The sequence below is a fragment of the Polypterus senegalus genome, chromosome 1 (assembly GCF_016835505.1).
Source record: "Polypterus senegalus isolate Bchr_013 chromosome 1, ASM1683550v1, whole genome shotgun sequence".
Taxonomy (NCBI): Eukaryota; Metazoa; Chordata; class Cladistia; order Polypteriformes; family Polypteridae; genus Polypterus; species Polypterus senegalus.
The window spans coordinates 193,547,299-193,570,585 of record NC_053154.1 but is presented as its reverse complement, the minus strand read 5'-3'; the positions used below and the strand labels follow the sequence as shown (position 1 = coordinate 193,570,585).

At 37.5% G+C, this 23,287-nt stretch overlaps 1 protein-coding gene across 2 annotated transcripts in view; it reads right to left on the bottom strand.

The window, feature by feature from the left end:
• Positions 1 to 23,287, bottom strand: part of tp63 (tumor protein p63) — a 181,424-nt gene that overhangs the window by 75,970 nt on the left and 82,167 nt on the right. For both annotated transcript variants that reach the window (XM_039765884.1, XM_039765891.1), the window contains exons 3-4: positions 14,778 to 14,906; positions 14,311 to 14,446 (exon numbers count right to left, since the gene is read on the bottom strand). In XM_039765884.1, the coding sequence (XP_039621818.1) occupies positions 14,311 to 14,446; positions 14,778 to 14,906 (265 nt within the window). The remainder of the gene's footprint in view (positions 1 to 14,310; positions 14,447 to 14,777; positions 14,907 to 23,287) is intronic.

Here is a 23,287-nt window from a genome sequence, read left to right as displayed (position 1 = left end):
AAAGAACATTGGGGCTCGTCTCAATTTTGCTAAGAAACATCTCAATGATTGCCAAGACTTTTGGGAAAATACCTTGTGGACTGATGAGACAAAAGTTGAACTTTTTGGAAGGCAAATGTCCCATTACATCTGTCGTAAAAGGAACACAGCATTTCAGAAAAAGAACATCATACCAACAGTAAAATATGGTGGTGGTAGTGTGATGGTCTGGGGTTGTTCTGCTGCTTCAGGACCTGGAAGGCTTGCTGTGATAGATGGAACCATGAATTCTACTGTCTACCAAAAAATCCTGAAGGAGAATGTCCGGCCATCTGTTTGTCAACTCAAGCTGAAGCGATCTTGGGTGCTGCAACAGGACAATGACCCAAAATACACCAGCAAATCCACCTCTGAATGGCTGAAGAAAAACAAAATGAAGACTTTGGAGTAGCCTAGTCAAAGTCCTGACCTGAATCCAATTGAGATGCTATGGCATGACCTTAAAAAGGCGGTTCATGCTAGAAAACCCTCAAATAAAGCTGAATTACAACAATTCTGCAAAATGAGTGGGCCAAAATTCCTCCAGAGCTGTAAAAGACTCATTGCAAGTTATCACAAACGCTTGATTGCAGTTATTGCTGCTAAGAGTGGCCCAAATAGTTATTAGGTTCAGGGGGCAATTACTTTTTCACACAGGGCCATGTGGGTTTGGATTTTTTTTTCTCCCTAAATAATAAAAACCATCATTTAAAAACTGCATTTTGTGTTTACTTGTGTTATATTTGACTAATGGTTAAATGTGTTTGATGATCAGAAACATTTTGTGTGACAAACATGCAAAAGAATAAGAAATCAGGAAGGGGGCAAATAGTTTTTCACACCACTGTATATCTACATATATACACACATACATATATGTATGTGTGTGTGTATATATATATATATATATATATATATATATATATATACCTGTATATATATAGTTTTACTGTGAAATAATGCAAAGAGTACGCGACATGTGTTTCGCCCTAATTCTGGGCTCATCAGGCGTACACACTCACTGCACCCCCTCTTGGGAATCAAACCTCGGACATCAGTGCTAGAAGCGAAGTCTCTTGCGTTGCGCCACGGCGTGTGGTTGGTTTATTTGACAGTATGTAGATCGGGGTAATTACATTCAAGGCATTCGTATTCTGTAATCACAATCTGACAATATGGGTAGTTACCTACCAGGTAACGCTTGTGGTTGGTCAGCAAGTCGGCTAACATCCGCCACGGTGCCCTCTTTCAGTTGCGAGAAGCAGATCATAGAATGGTTGAAATAGTTTTACTGTCAAATAATGCAAAGAGTACGCGACACGTGTTTCACCCTAATTCTGGGCTCATCAGGCGTACACACTCACTGCACCCCCTCTTGGGAATCAAACCTCGGACGTCAGCGCTAGAGGTGAAGCCTCTTGTGTTGCGCCACGGCGTGTGGTTCGTTTATTTGACAGTATGTAGATCGGGGTATATATATATATTTATATATACATTATATATATATATATATATATATATATATATATATATATATAGCAAAATACCCGTGCTTCAGAGTGGAGAAGTAGTGTGTTAAAGAAGTTATGAAAAAGAAAAGGGAACATTTTAAAAATAACGTAACATGATTGTCAATGTAATTGTTTTGTGACTGTTATGAGTGTTGCTGTCATCAAGGATTTCATTATCATTATTTCTTTCAATCAGGTTCGTATTTGGAGGATGTGTTGTGTTCAAGTTACATTCCGTGTTTGTCAACCGTTGTAAAGATAACAGGTTTCACTAATCGATTCCTTTCTTACTGCATTAATAAACAGCTCGTCTTCCTCTTTATTTGAGACATCACACACTGCATGCACAGGTTTTTTTTACACTGTCTTCCTTTAGCTGGACACTGACTTTTTCCACTGTGTGCTTTGTTTCCGCAGTAACTGCACTTATGAATATGCTTGTTTGCGTCACATGCTTCATATTCTTTTGCTGCCTTCTCAATTGTGTAATGCATTTTTTGTTTAGCGCTCTTTGGAGCTGTTGCTTTTTGTCTGCGTACTGCATTCACAGTCAGTTCACGTGAGCCGCTCGGAGTACATGCATCGAAGGTTCTCAGCTATGGTTGTGCTATCTCATGCAATGTCCACGGCTTTATTTAATGTTAGCGAAGACCCGGCACTTAAAAGTTTCTCTTGCAGTTTCGCTGAGGTTGTGCCAAGCACCACCCTGACCATCTCATCATTGTCTGCATAAGCACAGTCCTTCACCCGCGAATATTTAGTGGCAGAGTGTTTCAATTGGATTGCCACTGATGGACGGCCTTATATGGGCAGGCACTCAATTACGTGGGAGTTGTGACAATGAGGGACACAACTCCGCCTCACACGGCGACCGAGATGCAGGCTATGGCTGGTATATATGTACATAAATAGGTTCAGGTTATGACCATTACGTGTATAACTTCGAAAAGAAACCTGCCTAACCTTTGTAAGTAAGCTGTAAGGAATGAGCCTGCCAAATTTCAGCCTTCTACCTACATGGGAAGTTGGAGAATTAGTGATGAGTGAGTGAGTGAGTGAGTGAGTCAGTCAGTCAGGGAGGGCTTTGCCTTTTATTAGTGTAGATGAAACAAAACAGAACCAGATATAAAGAAACTAATTTCTGTCAGACAAGCACATGTATCATATTCATAATCATCTGGGGCATCATGTACTGTGGTGTGAAAAACTATTTGCCCCCTTCCTGATTTCTTATTCTTTTGCATGTTTGTCACACAAAATGTTTCTGATCATCAAACACATTTAACCATTAGTCAAATATAACACAAGTAAACACAAAATGCAGTTTTTAAATGATGGTTTTTATTATTTAGGGAGAAAAAATCCAAACCTACATGGCCCTGTGTGAAAAAGTAATTGCCCCTTGTTAAAAATAACCTAACTGTGGTGTATCACACCTGAGTTCAATTTCTGTAGCCACCCCCAGGCCTGATTACTGCCACACCTGTTTCAATCAAGAAATCACTTAAATAGGAGCTGCCTGACACAGAGAAGTAGACCAAAAGCACCTCAAAAACTAGACATCATGCCAAGATCCAAAGAAATTCAGGAACAAATGAGAACAGAAGTAATTGAGATCTATCAGTCTGGTAAAGGTTATAAAGCCATTTCTAAAGCTTTGGGACTACAGCGAACCACAGTGAGAGCCATTATCCACAAATGACAAAAACATGGAACAGTGGTGAACCTTCCCAAGAGTGGCCGGCCGACCAAAATTACCCCAAGAGCGCAGAGACGACTCATCCGAGAGGTCACAAAAGACCCCAGGACAACGTCTAAAGAACTGCAGGCGTCACTTGCCTCAATTAAGGTCAGTGTTCACGACTCCACCATAAGAAAGAGACTGGGCAAAAACGGCCTGCATGGCAGATTTCCAAGATGCAAACCACTGATAAGCAAAAAGAACATTTGGGCTTGTCTCAATTTTGCTAAGAAACATCACAATGATTGCCAAGACTTTTGGGAAAATACCTTGTGGACTGATGAGACAAAAGTTGAACTTTTTGGAAGGCAAATGTCCCGTTACATCTGGCGTAAAAGGAACACAGCATTTCAGAAAAAGAACATCATACCAACAGTAAAATATGGTGGTGGTAGTGTGATGGTCTGGGGTTGTTTTGCTGCTTCAGGACCTGGAAGGCTTGCTGTGATAGATGGAACCATGAATTCTACTGTCTACCAAAAAATCCTGAAGGAGAATGTCCGGCCATCTGTTTGTCAACTCAAGCTGAAGCGATCTTGGGTGCTGCAACAGGACAATGGCCCAAAACACACCAGCAAATCCACCTCTAAATGGCTGAAGAAAAACAAAATGAAGACTTTGGAGTGGCCTAGTCAAAGTCCTGACCTGAATCCAATTGAGATGCTATGGCATGACCTTAAAAAGGCGGTCATGCTAGAAAACCCTCAAATAAAGCTGAATTACAACAATTCTGCAAAGATGAGTGGGCCAAAATTCCTCCAGATCGCTGTAAAAGACTCATTGCAAGTTATCGCAAACGGTTGATTGCAGTTATTGCTGCTAAGGGTGGCCCAACCAGTTATTAGGTTCAGGGGGCAATTACTTTTTCACACAGGGCCATGTAGGTTTGGATTTTTTTTTCTCCCTAAATAATAAAAACCATCATTTAAAAACTGCATTTTGTGTTTTCTTGTGTTATATCTGACTAATGGTTAAATGTGTTTGATGATCAAAAACATTTTGTGTGACAAACATGCAAAATAATAAAAAATCAGGAAGGGGGCAAATAGTTTTTCACACCACTGTATAACTCAGTGTGTAGAATTCATACTAAAACATGGCGAACAGACAAAAGTGGAAATGTGCATAAGTACAAAAAAAATTCAGATGCACAAAACTGTGTATAAGCCAACTTCCACACCCTTCTGCTCCATAAATCCCTGTCAGCGTGAAATGCCGCCCACCCTGACTCCTCCCAGAATCATGCCCTTTTAAATATGCAAATCAACATAAGTAGCCCCTTATGTGTTCATTTTTTTGTGAAAAGACAATGGCAAAAGCATGGGATAAAAATAACTTCAGCGAATGTGAAGTGGAGTCAAGGAAAAATGTACCATTTGTTGGCGTAAGCAGTGGTAAAAACAACAAAAGGAAGTTGATCGAGTAACACGGAGACACTCAAAAGTTCCGAAAGTCACACAGTGCCTGGAATAAATAAGAAGTGGTCAGATATCAAAGTCGCCATGAAAAGGTGAGTCATAGTCAGCCGTCTGAGTGTCATACAGAAGAGTATTAGGGTACAGAGAAAAAAAAATAGGGACACTGTGAATAAAAAAAAGTTCAAAATGTTGACTTTAATCTAGAAGACTTCCACTGTAATCTCATAGTTTATGTTGTCATTAAATCAGAACGTTGTAAACGTCATCTTAAAATCAATGTTTAATTTACTGTTTTCTCAAATCCAATCATAACTAAGGTAGCTTGTTAAATGCTTTGTATTCTATGTGTTCAATGAGTGTGAATCACTACATACTCCTTAAATGAGCTTTCTCTTCGTAGACAGGAGTACGCAGGCACTGATCTCCAAACAGAATACATTACATTAATGATATTACAACTCTTTGAACATTTTAGAATACTAAGATGTATACTTGATATCATTTTGATGAAATGCATTAAAGCATCTATTAAACATGGGGGCACGGTGGCGCAATGATTGCAGTTAACTGGCACCCTGTCCAGGAATTTGTTCCTGCCTCCAGCAACATGCTTGCTGGGACGTGCACAACCCTTGATGAAATCATTTACTGCAGCAGTACTATGTCTGTCAAATGTACCAAACCCCAATTCCTTTCCTACCGTTTTCTTTCTCCACATAACCAATTGCCACACAATAAGCTCTATAATAAATGTCAAACCAGTTGTAAGCTTAGAACATTGTTTCTTCAAAACTTTTAAGAAACATTTAAAAATCTTTGTAATACAGTACATTTTTATTTATTCCATCCATCTATCCATCTAGGGTCACGCTAGTCCCAGCAAGCATACAGCACAAGGCAGGAACAATCCCTGGACAGGGCGCCAGCTCATTGCTACTGCTGTGCCACCTTGCTCCCACGTGTTTAATTATTAACAGTATAAATTATTTAAATTAACAATTTGTGTGTATAATGTAATATACATAATTGAATTCTAACAGCTCACAGCTCCAACAGGATAGCACTTGGAAATCTAAATTGACGTAGAAACCAGTCATCATCATCTGTAAATATGGGCCGTCTTCTATTGAATTGAATTCCTTTATTGTCATTGTATTGTACAATGAGATTCAATATGCAAATCTTCTATAAACTTATTTTCCTATTATATGATACAATAATAATAATATTAATAATAACAATAAAAAACAAAAGCATGAGTAAAATATACATGTACATATAGTGTAGATAGTGCAAATGGTTTATGAAGTGGTTCAGGTTGTGCAATATTACAGTTGTAGTGCAGGTTTACAGTGAGGTAATTGTAATTATAAGTACAAACAGTTCTACCTGGAGCACTGATGGACTGATTGATTGCATTTAAAGCTCTTGGGATGGCTTCTGAACCTCGAGGTCTTAAGTGTTTGCCGGATGGGAGAAGTACAAATAGAATGTGCACATGGTTGAGTGGAATCCATGCAGATGCTGGTGGCTTTCCTGTGGCAGCATGGGCTATAAATGTCCTCCAAGGCTGAAAGCTGTATACCAATAATTCTCGGCACTCTTGACACAACCCATCGTAAATTTCTCCGATCAGCTGCTGTGCAGCTATGATACCTCACACACATTCAATGGGTTAAAATACTCTGAGTGGTGCACTGAAAGTAACAACACTAAAACAGCTGTGGTATTTGGAATAGCTTGGCAAATCCATGCACCATTATATTGTTACAGGTTGATTACAATCAAGTGCCTTAAATATAAAAACAATATGCTGTTAATTTCAGTGTATTTGATAAAGCCCATGTCATGGATATGAATCTAAAAAAGAAGGGGAAACCACACAGGAACAGTAACACTGCTTTGATGCTGGGTGCTGCCAGTTTGCAAAATCGAGCAGAAATGTGCGTACACAAGTAGCTGCCATGAGAATGTGTGTGGCTTTACACCAAGTTTAGTTTTTATACATTGCAATGTGAGCGTGGAAACAGGCATATGCAACATTTTTTATGTGCATGCACACCATTGATACATGAGGCCCCTGGTTGATCATATTGTTAATCAATAATTATTATGTTTGTTTATTATTGATTGTGTTTACTACTACTTTTTTTTAAATTCCAAATAACATAAAAATATGTGAAAATAACTTAAGAGTATAGTCTTGACTTCTTTTTTGTATACAAGATATATATGTTGATGGTACTGAAATTGTTCAGTTTTGGTGGTACGCATTCATGAAAAGGTTGAGAACCACTGTTCTATAGGCAGGCACATAATGCATAACACAGAATTGTATCAATGCAGAAGAAAAGAAAACAACACAAATCAGGGCTGAGAAACCTAATGGGTGCTGAACACAAGACTACACCATTAACACTGCAAGTCAACTGAGTACTTCCTGATTGTTGGAGAAAATAAAATAAAATGATAGATAATGCATTAAAACATTTATTAGCATTGAAGAATCCACATGAACAATATATAATAAACATTTTATTAAAAAAAAAACCTTAGTTCCTCTGCAAGACAAATCAAAATCTATTTATATAGAAATCCCATTTGTGTCCCCCAGCCCTAATTTTTGCTGACTGGCAACAATGTCATAAGCCAAATGTAAAAAATGAATACTTACGTTAAACTGGAAAAAGGTGAAAAAAAAGATCCATAATGACATTAAATATAAATGATTCACAAGATTTATTTGTGTTGTACTGCGATCAAAATATAAAAACCTGTATTATAATTTAAAAGTACTGATTTGTAAATTTTTACTTATATCAGTACTCTATTATTTTTTCATTACAATAATCACTCAGAAAGTATAAGTTAGCCGACTGTCATTAGCAGACACCAATCAGTACTATTCTCCTGTATTGTATTGGTGTCAAGATAAACAATCCAGCTAACTAAAGACAAATACTATTGGACTTGATTTTAAACACTTTTCATAGTGCCCTGAACAAATGATTTCATAAGCAGAAATTCAAAAATGACTTTTCTCTTATTAAGAGATTAAAATAAAATAAAATCTCGTCTTCCTTACTTCTTGTACATTGTCAATACAGTCTGAAGCTTCAAATTTATATAGTCCATTGCTTACATTAAATACTTTTTTCATTTGAGAAAAAAAACATGGTTCTTTCAATGTGTTGTACGTTTACTTCTCAGGAAAAGTTTTGCATTGCAGTATTAGGGTGGCAAACAGTTGCAGTGGTTTGTCATCTTGCAGACGATGCCAAGAGAAACCCCAAATACCTGCAGCACTGATTCAACAGCCTATAACAATAATAACAGTAATTATAATTATTATTGTTTAATCTATATAGTGCCTTTCCCATGCTTTAATCAGCATAATCATTTTCTGAAGGTTAGCTCTTCTTGCATATGATAAAGGTGGACCCCCCTCTGACTTTATATTCAGGTGGAGGAAATGAGTCACTCAGTGGTTCATTGAGAGTTTACAGTTTCCAGTTTTGTATCTGTGAGTAATATTGTATTTTTCATTCATTGGATTTGTTTCTTCTGTCTTTATGGTTTTTAATTCTGGAATACAGACTAATTTTTGTTAGCCTTGGGTTGCCTTTTCTGACATACCCCTTTATTAACTTTATCCTTGAATGCTCTTTTGTGCTTTTTTTCCTTAATACTGTATAAATAAACTTAATTTAAATGGCTTTTAGTAGAATTGGAACATTTAAAGTATATTTTTAACTTTAAAATCAGCCCCTTTTTGCATCTGAGCAGGTCTTGAAACCTGCCTTCCGAATGTCTTGTCTTACTGTCTGAGATGAAACCTTCTTTTGGGTCTGACACTACATTTTAGGATATTTGGGTTTAGGATATTTGGGTTTAGGATATTTGGAGGCCTGCACCCACTTTTTTCTTTGTGTCTTTTGTGTTGCACAAATCATGACAAAAGATCTTTTCTGTAGTGAAGTATGAGAAGCACTGCATACGCTTTGTCTTTAGTTTTATGATTTATTAAAGGCAGCTTGTTTTTTACACAACACTAAGATAGCTTGCCACACTTGTTCATGTTTATACACTAATTTTGCATTTTACAATAATAATAAAAACCTATAAAAACTATAAACATTTAACTTAATAATTCTCACATATGGTAGTACCTAATCAGCAGGCATTCTCTATACAAACTAAACATGCAAGAATATAATTCCAAGCCAAAAAAATAAAAAAAATAGTTGCAGTGGTTTTATTTGTATATTAACAGTTTTGGCAAGAATACACTAATCAGCCCAACATGACCCTTTAATCTCGATTTTTTTATCTTTTGTAGAATATGACCACCATGGTTTGACAATCCCAAAAATATTAAATTACATAGTAACTTATTACTAGCTTCTTTGATATTCTCTGTTGATTGCCAACAAATCCAATACATCTCTCAGCGCCCTCCCTATCACAGTTTTAAAAATAAAATCTATGTTACAAACTTGAGACATTTAACTCTCTTATGTCAATTTTTATGGAGTAAGGCTGAAAAATGTATAGATTATTTGCCATCTTTAACAACCTTTTTTAACAACCCTGCTTTATGTACAGGTAGTTGTCCCAGTTCCCTTCCTCCTTCAGCTAGTCAAGGAATATTGTCTCTTAGTGACATTTTTTAAAAATGCCAGGCTCTAGTCTGTGAGGTCAAACGCTGGAATTTCATCCTCTTTTTTTCCTTTATGTACTCACAGTGATCACTGTGCAGCTATGATTCACACCATCATAGGGATAGTGAATTATTTATTTTTTCGGTGGGTACACCAGGAACAGAACTAGCCTTGGCCCGACTCACACAAACTCAGTCATAAAAACACATATACACAAAAGACAAAATCAATAATAAAGTGGTATATTAAAAAAAAAAATCGATGGTAAAATATAACTAAACAACCACCCAAAGCAATCCTCCCCCCAATTCCCAGCAGGTGGTCACAAATGCTGTATAACAAAACCTATAAAAAAATGACAAGCACGACAAACTCCAAATGTAGCGGCAACAGATGATGATTGGAGTGTGGAAAATCTTGTGAACAGTTTGCTGAAAGGAATATAGAGTTTGTCCAACCGGTTTCCTTTAGCAGTATAGGAAGAGGTAATTGGGGAGCGCTCCCTCAGATGAAGACATTTCCAATCTACAACTCACATAAACAGGTGGGCACGAGACAGACCATATATCCAAACAGGAACAGTAATCCACAATGAATCATGGGCAGTCCAAACAGATAAGAACAGCAACAGAATAGACAGACAAACACAGTCACCTCGACTTGCCGGTTCTTCCATTTAAAGGTCCCGCCTTCTTCCCAGCAGCCCCCCATGTCCTCCGCTGTCGTCCAATAGAGCAACACCATTGGGGCAGCTGAGATATGCGGTCCTTTATCCCTTAGCGCTGCTACAGTACAAATACAGCAAGGTCCATTTTTAGGTGCGTTCACATATAATGCAAAAAGCGCCTACTACAATAAGCTATATCTGAAACACTTGGCTCATAGTGGAGCAATTTTGTTGAAGTTTGGCATGCCTATTTTTTACAGGAAATTTCTCAACAGAGTTCTTTTGTTTTCTCTAATATAATACTTTGCACATATTTTTGAAGTTTCAAAATCTCCATTTGAAAAGTATCGGCAAATTTGTTAACTTGTCTATCTTAAAACACAAACAATTTGTTAGATACTGAGTATTAATTAGTTTCCTGTTTAAATTTACCTAGAGAGAGGTTACTTCAACTTGTATATTTTTTTTCTTACTCTTATGACATGTGCTCCTGGTGGCAAAACAGGGAAACAAACACTTGCAGACACATTCTCTGCTATCAGTTACTATACCAGAATGAAGGGAAATGTTTGTTATGGCTTCTGAAACCGCCCCATCCAATGCTTGTCTATGCAGTTTTGCAGCATCTTGCAAAAACCTTAGTCAAAGCAGTTCACTACTCCAACTCCTACAAACTGAAGTAACATGATATTCATATCCATAAAATTAGAAAATAAATCAACTTAACTTATGTAGAAATGTATGAAAGATGGCTCATTCACACTTACTGCAGTGACTAACATGCACTCATTATTTCCATTACACTAAAAACAAACTCATGGCTGCTCTATCTAAAGATTTTAATGATTCAGTATTTTTCGTGTAAAATGACACAATGATCTGTTATCTATCATGTTCAGATTCAGTCAACCATATTAGTTTGAGACTTCAGCACATATTTTAAATAAGTACTGTGTTTTTTGTTTAAGAATTTTGAACTAAATTTAATTACAATTAAAAACTTTTCCTTCAGATCTTCTTTTACTTTATTTATCTACCTCTGCTTTGGCCTCCCTCACTTTCTCTTCCCATGTATTTCCATTCCCATCATTCTTTTGCCCACATATTCATTGTCTCTCCTAATCACATGTCCATACCACTTCATTCTATTTTCCTGTATTTTCTTAGATATCTCTCCCACTTTTGTAGTACCTCTGATAATTTATTGGTTAGTATCTGCTGTCTATGAAAGCAATTTTCGCCACATGATATTGTAAAATGGTGTTAAAAAACATACTGCACTGCCCCGGGTCAGGACCTGAAATGGACACGTTCTTAAGGGGACTGAACATATGTCAGAGGGGGCAAGGACACTTAGAAAAGCTGGTCATATAAGTGGCCCCTAAGAGCTTGGACAGGGGCAGGGAGCACAAAGTGCCTAGTGCTCACGGTGCCTAACAGATTACTTTGACTACATGTCTCCAGCTGCTGAAGCCAACTGGCCTTGGTGTGTGGCTGCCAGTGAATCTTTGTTGTAGACACAGGCCTTGTATCAGCTCACGTAGCCGGGGATAAGTCTCGTAGATGGGTTGCCTCTGACCCGAGCAGAGTGTGGCAGTGTACATGAGAGGCCAAAGAGATGAAGCAACTGAGAGCACATACCACTACAGAAGATCTGAATGACGTGGTCGAAGCAGCCACTGCAGAAGCCAATGATCCTTTTATGGGCCTCTCACCATAAGTCTGGCATAAAATGCTGATTTCATTTCCTTGTCTCTCGCACTCTTGGGTTATTATATTGATGTCAGTTTGTTTGAGAAGATCTGATTAAAGACCCCAAGACAGAGGAATGAGTTAACATTGATGCTGCTGGAGTCCTTGAACATGCTCAGCTTGCATCAGGTTAATCAGACAACATTGTCTCACACCTCTTAAATATCTCGGTGAATGGAGTCTGTGTTATAAGAGTTCTGAGGAGAAGGCAGAGTAGCACCCTTGCCCTGGACATGAGAGGAACACATTCAGATACTGAACATATGTGAATGTTATGACATGCATACATGTGCTTACTTCATAAAACTTGCAATGTTTCTCCATCTTCAATTCTTCCCTCCCATCCACTTTACAATTTCTATAAATCTCTGCCTCTACTTTGAGATCAGTGTCATCTCCTTATGCTCATTTATGTAAGGCTTCTTACCACCCTTTATCAATTCTCTCTGTTAAGTAGTGTGACTTTTCTTAATATTCAAAATAACCCAAATGAAATTTATCTTCATTAAATCTTTAAAGCATTCACTTTGGGAATGTTTACTGTACTTAAATTGGTCTCAAAAAGTTTTTTGAAATGTGTTTGTCAGTAGAACCCTGTTGTCCTTTCTGTGAGGCAAGCATCGAGGACTCCAGCTTTTTTGGAATTCTATTGCTAATTTCCACCCTCCTCTCTTTTACTGTAACATCCCTTCCCTCTTCCAAATTTTTCTTTTACTGGACCTCTCATCTCTCCGGCTATCTTTCCTCTAACATAGGCTGTTTTGTCTAGACCCAATAGCTGCAAAACTATCTCTAGCCTCTCTGATCTCATTCTTTAACATTATTCTTCCAGAATTTTAAGTTGCAGTGATCAGTTAGTTTATCAGGCTCATTTACTGCAGAATGGCATGCTCTGGAGCAGTTTCTATGGGGTTGGGTGGTTAGGGATGGCTGTCTCCCTCTCTCTTTCACTCTCTTTACCTAAAATTTTACCATAATGGGACTTAATGTTCGAGCTGTGCTTTGCTAGCTTCTTGCCTTTGCTAATTTTCTCATCATGCATTTCTGAAAAATACATGTTAAGACTATATGACAAAGTCATTTGCATTATATTAATAGCCCTTGTGGCTTCTGACAGGATGACTTGTTCATATATAAAAACTTCAAACTGCCTTATCTAAATAATGTGAATCTAACCATATTATACTCAGATCACCTGATAGCCTTCAGTTAAGCTACTGCTTGAATCCAATTTATGTGTGGAATAGACGGCCCTGTTACCAATTACAATAATAACAATGTGTAATTATGTAGGAGTGAGAGAAAAAAGTTCATTTTGTCATTTCCAAAACAAAAATAAGTTCATGCACCAAATGCAAGGTTCTTGTGTTTTCAAAAAAGGAAGAACAGATGGTAAAGAATGGAAATTCAAAGTAAATAAAACAGAATGGCTGCTGACACCAACATTACAAAGCATCATGAGATTGTATATCAACTTCACACAGCATGCATATTAATAGAAGTTTGATTTATAAAATGAGTATCCTACTAAAAAGTGTTTGAGATGTTTACTTTAACAATAGTAAGCACAGGTTTTTCTGACTTTTACTTTAATTAGGCACCATAATTTATGTACTGAAACATTTTCATTTTTGTTGTTGAAATGGTTATTTGGACTTGGTTTATATGTCCTGATTACTCTGTCTGTAATATCTTATACTTCTTCTCTGTTTAATACCATACATAAATTCTTTAACAATTAGCATTTACATATTAGAGGTTCTAACAAACAATGCAGTGCATGGTAGTGGTATTCTCCAGAGGTATGGGACAAAAGCAGGGCTCAGCAATGCTGCAATATAACAAAAATTTATTAGACACTTGCAGTGAAGTGTTTAAAGGGATTACTCAAGCAATTACCCTGGGAAGGAGTTAAAAGCCACTTCATTTTAGATATGAAGTGGACAGGATGCTTGGGTCAAGCATTAAACTTGTTGGAGGGACAGAGGCCAAACTAAGGAAAGACAGAGATACAGTAGATGCTGGGTAAAAACAAGACTTTCACAAGCTACCTCACCAAAAAAGCCAATGACCTGTCGAGGTGTACTTAGGCAGGCAAAAGACTTTCATTTTTGATGGTATTTTGTATCTCTTGCTAGGTTCATCCCTCCCCTGTGTATAATAAAAACAGGTTTATTATATACTTTGGGTTTTTGTTACTATTTTGGGAATGTGGATGCTACAAAAATACCCCCTATTGTTCAGACTTGAATATTGCCATAAAATGCATGTCTCAGACTTAGTTCAGCTTGCAGCTATCTTGTAATCTGAAATGTTATCAAAGACCATCAACAAGAACTCATTCAAGAAGAATTCTCCTGAGCTCAATTGAGCAAATATGGTGTCAAGGTGATGAAAGAAAATTTTACTTGTATCTGAAAACACCCCTATCAAAAATATTTCACCTAACCACACTTCATTCATTATTGATTAATTTAGCATTGGTAAAACTATCATTTTAATTCTTGCAAAGTTTGATATGTATCACTTAATGTTGGCTTACCAAAAGTAAATCAGTTCCTTCCCTTTCTTGCATTGTGATATAGTCCATGCTTATTTCAATTGTGTTCCCTGACGCATTTCTTCTCGATTCCTCTGTAAAGTTGAGCTCTATTGGTTGCACTGAATGAAACGAAGACCTTGAAGAAAAAAAGCAAACTAGTTTTTAGGAATGCAGAATTAATTAACTTATGGCAATTAAATCAACTTGAAATATTTTTACATAACTACTAGCCTTGCAAAGGAAAGAAACTAAGAAAATGTTATTTAAACTCTTGACACTTAATTATGGTTGAATTACTATATTACGTATACAATCATTAACTGAAAATAGGAAAAAAAAACATTCATTACATAATAGACTGAATATATATTTAGAGATATAATGAGGGATTGACAGATAATAAAAATTTTAAAATATAAACTTATCACTTATCCTCTAATATGAGTGAATCAACAGTGGTTACTTACTGGTCAAGCATTTCCAGTAGCTGGTTAAGTACATCCTGGCTCAATAGTTCACTAGTTTGAGAGGATTGGGACATAGTGGAATGAAAACAGGTTTCTGCCCACGACAAGCGGGAAGACTGATCTATAAACCTGAAATGAACAAGCAAATAAAAATGTAAAAGTGTACAATAAAAACATACATAAAATCATACTACCTAAATTTTAAATAATATATACTGTAGCTGTATGATTTATACTCCAATATATACAAAAATGTAAATTTTATTTCTTTCACTGGAAGTAGTGAAGTACAATTATCCATATCCCATTCAGAAATGTTTCCTATTTTGCACCCAGTACAAAAAATTAAGGAGTGGAGCAGAACTGTGATGGATTATAACATAAAATGAAGAAAGGTAAAAGATGCATAAGTAGGACAAGACAAAACTTTTTATTCTGCTGGAATCCAGGCACTTCCAAGCAGGTGGGGCAAGTGAACTGAGAAGGGTGGAGACTACATTGAGAAATGATATTATCAGTTTTGTTAAGGTTCATTCCAATTTCTAATAAATCCCATTTTATAACTTTAGCTTTGTAATAATAATAAATAATACTAATAACTAAATAAATTACTTAAATAACAATATGAGAGAGTTAAAAATATGGCATTGTGCATTTTTAGACAACTGACTTATTTAATATGCAGATAAATTGTGGGGAAAAAAACTCCTCTTCAGTCTCTATGAACTGGCCATTAAGCAACAGTAGCATTTACTGGACTACGGAACAGAAAAGAGGCTTTTGCTGGGATGGCTGGTGTCACATGTAATTTTGCTTGCCCTTCCTTGACGTCGCTTAGTGTAGATATCGAAGAGGTTAGTGAATACACACTCTGTGATGCATTCAGCTGTCTGCACAACTCTCTGCAGAGAATTAGTGTCTTGCTGTGTGCTGTTCTCAAACCAAGCAGGGACAATTTCCGCCACAATGATTTTAATGGTGGACATATACAAGTACAAGAATCTGGTAGGTCAACAAAATTGTCGATGTGCTTGGGCTGGTCAGATCCTCTGTGATGCTGGACACAGAAGTATATGAAACTGTCCACACTTTCTCCTTGAGTATTGTTAAGACTGAGGGAGTGTTAGTACCTCTGCTGTTACCTCCAAAAGTCCAAACTCAGCTCTTTTGTTTTGCTGACATTCATAAGAAGAGTATGGGCCTGACAGCAGTGTGATAGAAGCCTGCTTATTGTTATTTCATATCAGGCCCACCACAACTATGTCATCAGCAATCTTAACAATGCTGTTAGAGTAATGTACTGCTGTGCAGTCATATGTGTAGAGAAAGTAAAGCAATAGACACAGGTCCGTGGAGCACCTATCTTGAGAGTGAGGGATGATTAGATGTGGCCACCAACTCTAACCACCTAGGGCCTGCCTGTCAGAAGTTAAAAATCCAGCTGAACAATGAAGAGCTCAACTGTCCCTGAGCTTGGTAAGGCACTTAGGAGGGTTTACTGTGTTCAATGCAGAGCTATAGTCTATAAATACAATAATACATACATCCCTCTCTTGCAGTCTATGTGGGCTAATACTGTAAGAAAAATTAAACTCATGGCATGCTTTGTGGTTCTATGTGAACTGTAATGGATCCAATTCTTTTGGCAGACAGGAGCATGTGTGATTTTTGACTAACTTCTCGAGGCACTTCATTGCTACGAGTGTTAGTGTGACAGGACAATAGTCATTCAGGCAGGATGGATGTGACAGGGACAAAGTAAGTGTTGTTTCCTGTCTGTGTGGTTCTCCTGCCTAAGATGTGCTGTTAATGGCATTCACATCAAAGCTTCCTTAGAAATTATTAAGCTTGTCTGCCAGAGAGGTGTCAGCACTCACTTAATGTCTGCACATCCTTGCTACATGCACCTAGGCTGCCATTTCAGTTTCTCCCCATATCGTCACTTAGTAGCTTTCACTGCCCTTCCATAGATTGTATGAGGCAGCTTTGTAATCATCCATATTCCTGGACAAGAGTCCTGAGTTGTATGCAGTAGTGCAAGTGTTCAATGCAGGGCAAATGGTTTTGTCCACCAAAAGTTTTTGCTTTGGGTAAGCCCCATTTAATTTTTGAGAAATCAAATATAACTTGTTGCAGCTTCTGAAAATGATGTCGTCATCAGAGTCTGAACATCTCCTAGTTTACAACACTCAACACATCCTAGAGAATGGCCTCTGACTTGTCGGTACAATGTGTAACTTCACACATGAATGAAACTTCCTGCCTTATCATTTATTTGTACCGGAGCATAAGAAAGATGACGGCATGGTCAGATTTTCAAAAATAGAGGTAAAGTCTTTGCCTTATAGCCATCTGTAAAAGAAGTATAGGAATGGTCAATAGACTTGTCCACTGTTGTATAATATGTAAAATGTTGATAAAATGTTTGTATTACCTTTATTAGACAAGCCACAATGTGGGATGTATCCAGGTTATCATTCTGGTGGTGACTGAATGTTTCATATAGTTTCTCTGGGCAAAGTCTGTGTCTGCTTGAGGCGGAATGTACTCCGCTTTAACAATGACTGAAGTAAACTCCAAAGGAAGACAACATGGTCTAAAATTAATAATCACCAGCTCCAGAGTGGGGATGCAGTAGCTGTCTATTATATAGACAGTTACATTCCTGCTATCACACCAGTTGCTGCTGACCATTAGACACACACATCTATCATTCGATTTGCTGGACTCCTCTGTTCTGTCCATACAGTAAACTTACAGTAGAGTGATTCAGCAGATCGAATCGCACGGTCCAGTGCCATTGGAGTTAGCCAGATTTTTGTGAGGCAAAATATGTTATAAAGATGTTCTGTTCTAAATGTTTTGCTGGAACTTTTTCCTTGCTCTGATGTTGTTCAGCTTGCTCTCCAGCAAATGAACATCGGTTAGTAGGACACTGAGCAGCAGTGGTCAATGTACTCTAGTCCACAACCTGTTACACACTCTGGCAAATACGTTTCTTTTGGGTGCATCTGGCAATTTTGTTGCCGTCTTTATGAAGGACCACACTCAGCCAAGTTGATTCAGCAAATATGGAGTCAGATGGCTGGCAAGTCATTTAAACGTACTGTTTACTTACAGTACCAAAAGTACTTAACTGCTGCTACCATACCATTAAAAAAAAAACGGCTTTCAATACCAGCATGCAGTGCAACCCTAGTTTGAGACAGTAAAATCTTCTTTGTTCAGTTGAGGGAAACGTCTGAAGAATACCTTCATCAGGATGGGCATTATAATGCTGTTGGAAAATTGAGCTCTTAAAGTATGCTAAATATGACTCATAATATTTGTGCGTTTTATTTTGGTCTTTTTATTTTAGAATTATTTAGATAACAACTCTTATGTTGTGGCTCACAACTCATGTGGGGAATGTTCTTTACCTGAAAGGGTAAGCAGGTAGAAATGACTTCATAAGCTAATTATTAATATTCATGAGGTAGTTCCCCAAGATTGTCAAATTTTAGAAGTAGATAAAATTCTGGGGTGTATGCAAAATAGACAGGAATTCTGGGTAAATAAGTATAAAATGTTAAACAGTGTCATTGTTTATTAGAACATATAGATTTAAGTTTAGATGAAGTAACCAGTGTGTGCATGCTTGTAAAAAAATTTAAAATAGAGACTTAGGCATTCAAGATGAATATGCCAAAAGTAACTTAATCAACAATCAACAGACCATGACAACTTATTGGATGTCCAAATTTTGAGTGATGCAAAATCTTACATAAGGCAGGGTTTTATTGTGATAAGAGACAGTCAGCAAGACTCTATACATTCAAAGGTTTTTAAAAAGGCACTGACAGAAAGATGTCATTGCCAAGACAATGAGGAGAGAAAGAAATAACTGCCAAAGAGAAGACAACTCTACAGACTACCTCTTCACTCCCAAGCCATCACGCCTGGTTTAAGAGGCCAAAGGCTGCAACAACCAAAGCCACAGCCACCTAAAATGAAGATTGCTGATTTGAGCGGAATGACTTTTAGCCCCTGATATATATGGAAATTGAGGTAATTACCTTTGGCCAGTGTTGAGAAATCGTAGCTTTACATTTGGCCTTTATCTATGCTGAGAAAATACTGAATAGGTAGTTTTGCAGGACATATGCATGAATCAAGGCGAACAGTTCAGGCCACATAAGAGGTTAAAGTGCCTTTCCTGGACACTTTTACACCATACAACCAGGTGTGTACCACCATGTGCCCAAAATCATGCTCCACCACCATGAACCCCAAACACGATTCCAGTCATATAATGCCCACACTTTCCACAACTCACTTCATGCACCAAATCAAATCACTGCACTGATTAATATTTACTGTATATAATAAATTAAGTTTCAAGAAGCCAAGTTTGACAAACAATAAAACAAAATTCAACATAAATCCATTTAAAAACAATGTGTATATGTTAATGAGAGGTAAGTTGAGGACATATGGTTAGACAGCTGAGCGGAATCAGCAATGTATAAAATAGTCAGTAATTAATATGTTAACTTTTTTTTTTCTTTTAAGTGTAAGAGAAAGGTGAGCTTTCAGGTGTAATTAGAATGTTACCACTGAATCATGAATGGACCTAGAAAAAGAGTATCACAAAATAAAAGTTTGGAGTTAATGTAACTTTTCCTAAGAGATGCATAACAAGGCTTTGAAACTTAAAGGTATAATCCACCCAAAAATTGTAATTTTTTTAATATGTTAAATACCTCATGTAGTTTGTATGTTTTCATGCCTAATGAGGGAAAAATTATTATGATATAATAGAAAGCAATAGCGACCAGTGCTGTACAACAGCAAGCGATTTCAAACACGTCCAATGAAATAAGAAATCAGAAAGAGATCTCCATAATACTGTGTTTTTTGATTTGAAGGCAGGACTCTGGACCAGTGAATGAAGGGGAGAGGAAGATCTTCAATTCAAAAAATCATTATTTATGGTGCATACTGATTTTTCAAGAAGTAACTATTAATATAGAGGGGGCAGACCTATAAATATCTGGGAGTGCAGCTGGATGACAAATTGGACTGGACTGCAAATACTGATGCTCTATGTAAGAAAGGTCAGAGCCGACTATACTTTCTTAGAAGGTTGGCATCCTTCAACATCTGCAATAAGATGCTGCAGATGTTCTACCAGACGGTTGTTGCAAGTGCCCTCTTCTACGCGGTGGCGTGCTGGGGAGGCAGCATAAAGATGAAAGACGCCTCACGCCTGGACAAACTTGTTAAGAAGGCAGGCTTTATTATAGGAATAAAGTTGGACTGTTTAACATCTGTGTCATTTCCAGGCAGAGGAGTAGCTTCAGTGACAGACTTTTGTCACTGTCTTGCTCCACTGACAGACTGAGGAGATCGTTCCTCCCCCACACTATGCGACTCTTCAATTCCATCCGGGGGAGTAAATGCTAACATTATTTAAAGTTATTGTCTGCTTTTACATGTATTTTTATTACTATTTAATTTAATATTGTTTTTTGTATCAGTATACTGCTGCTGGATTATGTGAATTTCCCCTTGGGATTAATAAAGTATCTAACTATCTATCTATATTTTAGCAAAAAATGTATGTGTTTTGGATGTTTTGAGCATCCAGCTGCATAATGGACAAGTGAATTATATGACATAAATAAAGTTAGAATTTCTTCTTTCTTCCAAAAACGTTTTTCACATTGTTTGCCATAGCATAGAACTGGTCATCATTGGGTTCTATTATATCATACATTGTTTTCTATTGTTCTGCATGAATCTCAGCCATCACTACCAATTACGTAGGGTAAGTAACATGAAAAATATATAATTTTTCAGTGGACTATTCATTTACCTTGTTTTGACACTGTTAATGATAATAACAATTAAAACTTTGTAATAGAATAAATGCAGTATTGTCTTTCTCTCTTGAATTCACTTTGAAGGAAATGCAATTTATTAATGAACAAGTTCCTAGACCTTTACTTATTTTTTTCTCCTACTAGTAAGTACAATTAAGCATACGTTCACCAATACTGTATATCAAAAACCCACTTAACCTCAAAATATGAAGCAAAACTAGTATGTATGGTATTGTGTGAAGCAAGTGGGTTTACCCTGAACCATCACAACTTATAAAGCAAAAAAAAATACACTAAACTTTCACAATTAATGTTTACAGTAATTATTTGCATATAACAAATTATACATACACAACAAAAAATATTTTAAGCCTAACATTTTCCACATCAACAATTTTTTCAAACTTAAACTTTCCATTTCAGGGCCAAATGGAACCAAACTATGGATTATCATAGTAGCAGGCACAAAGCAGAAACCATCCCTGGAAGAGACAGTACTCCAACGAATAGAAACAGAAACTTGCTTGTCAGGTCAATTTAAAGTCAGCAGTATGTCTAACATATTCTTCTTTAGATGTAGATGGAAACACAGTATCTGGGAAAAATACATACAAACATAAGGAGAATGTAAAAACTGCAAACAGATGTCACCCAAGGAACACATTGAAATGTAAAGTACACACTCAGCATCAGTCTGATATATACAGTATATACACGCCCTCGACCCTCTGCAGTTCGCATACCAGGAGAAGGTGGGAGCGGAGGATGCCATCATCTATATGCTACACCGATCCCTCTCTAAAAAGCAAAGCCCTCACTGACTGACTGAATGACTCACTGACTAATCACTAATTCTCCAACTTCCCGTGTAGGTAGAAGGCTGAAATTTGTCAGGTTTATTCCTTACAGCTTACTTACAAAAGTTAAGCAAGTTTCATTTCGAAATTCTACACGTAACGGTCATAACGGTCGACAAAGTCCGCCATGTTGAACTTTCTTATTTATGGCTCCATCTTCACGAAATTTGGTAGGTGGCTTCCCTGCGCTAACCAAAACCGATATACATACTTATTTCGGTGGTATGACGCCACTGTCAGCCGCCATATTGAATTTTCCAAACGTCACTAATTCTCCAACTTCCCGTGTAGGTAGAAGGGTGGAATTTGGCAGGCTCATTCCTTACAGCTTACTTACAAAAGTTAAGCAGGTTTCTACGCGTAACAGTCAAACCGGTCAACAACGTCCGCCATATTGAACTTTCTTAGTCATGGCCCAATCTTCACGAAATTTGGTAGGCGGCTTCCCTGCGCTAACCGAAACCAATGTACATACTTATTTCGGTGGTATGACGCCACTGTCAGCCGCCATATTCAACTTTCCAACGTCACTAATTCTCCTACTTCCCGTGTAGATAGAAGGCTGAAATTTGGTACTTATTTCGGTGGTATGATGCCACTGTTGGCCGCCATATTGAACTTTTCAACGGTCTTTGTTACTTATGGGCCCATCTTCAAGAAGTTTGGTACGCGGGTTCCCAACGCTAATTGAATCCTACTTACGTACATATATACGTCCATAACCTGCAGCTCGATCACTGTGTGGGGCGGCATTGGGTCCCCCATCCCAACGCCTCCCACGTTGTTGGCTGCCTACCTAATTTAAGGCTGTCTGTCGCTCCAGTCTCTACATTCCCTTCCTTGCTTCGCCACGGGATTCACGTCTCCATGCTGATAACTATAGCCTTTTTATTTAATCCACGGCTTCTCCGCTGTTTTATTGTTCATTTATTACGATTACAGTTATTGTGTAGGTATTTTATACTTACTTTACATTGCTCAGGTACCCATTTCCTTTATCGTTCCAACCGTACCCCCATTAACATGTCTATCGAGGTGATCACCATCGATCAAAGAACTGTCACTTACCGAGTGGTTTCCATGCCCGGAGATGGCACCTACCTTTTCCATTCACTTTGTTACATATTGCACGGCCATATCAGGCTCACTCTTGATATCCGGAGGAACATTGTGTCTAATGTATTGAATGACTGCGACAAGTTCAAGGTGTGGACTGATGACGGTACAGGAGATAATTATACTACACAGGAGCACTAGAAGAGTGAAATGCTTAAGCCCTTCACCTATGCATCTGCATGTGAGTTGATGGCTGCCGCTGAATTGTTCGGTTGTCACTTTCAAGTGTACCGAAATGGCCAAATATTTTACACCTTTGGGCAACCGCCAATGCCTCTTAAACATCTTAGATTGACAGGTGACGATTTCAGTAGTGGACACTTTGATGTTTATGAACGTTTAAACTCTCAAAAGCTGGATGTGAATTTATCGATGAAACTGGTTGTATACTTACAATGCTTGACAGATGCCGAATGTCTCTTCAACACGTCCTACAAATACTGTCGTAATTGAAACAAACCATGAAACTCAAACCGATTATGACAGCAGCAATCCAAGCTGTGAGATTTGAAACAGGATTATTGTTCACATGGCCAACTGTACGTTGCATGCTTAAGAGTAAGCTCAGCGCACAGCTTGTTCATATTACAACTGGAGGGCTGAACTGACAATGTGGTATACAAAGAGATCCTTAACAAATAATTATTGGTATATTTTCCCTAAGTATTAAAGG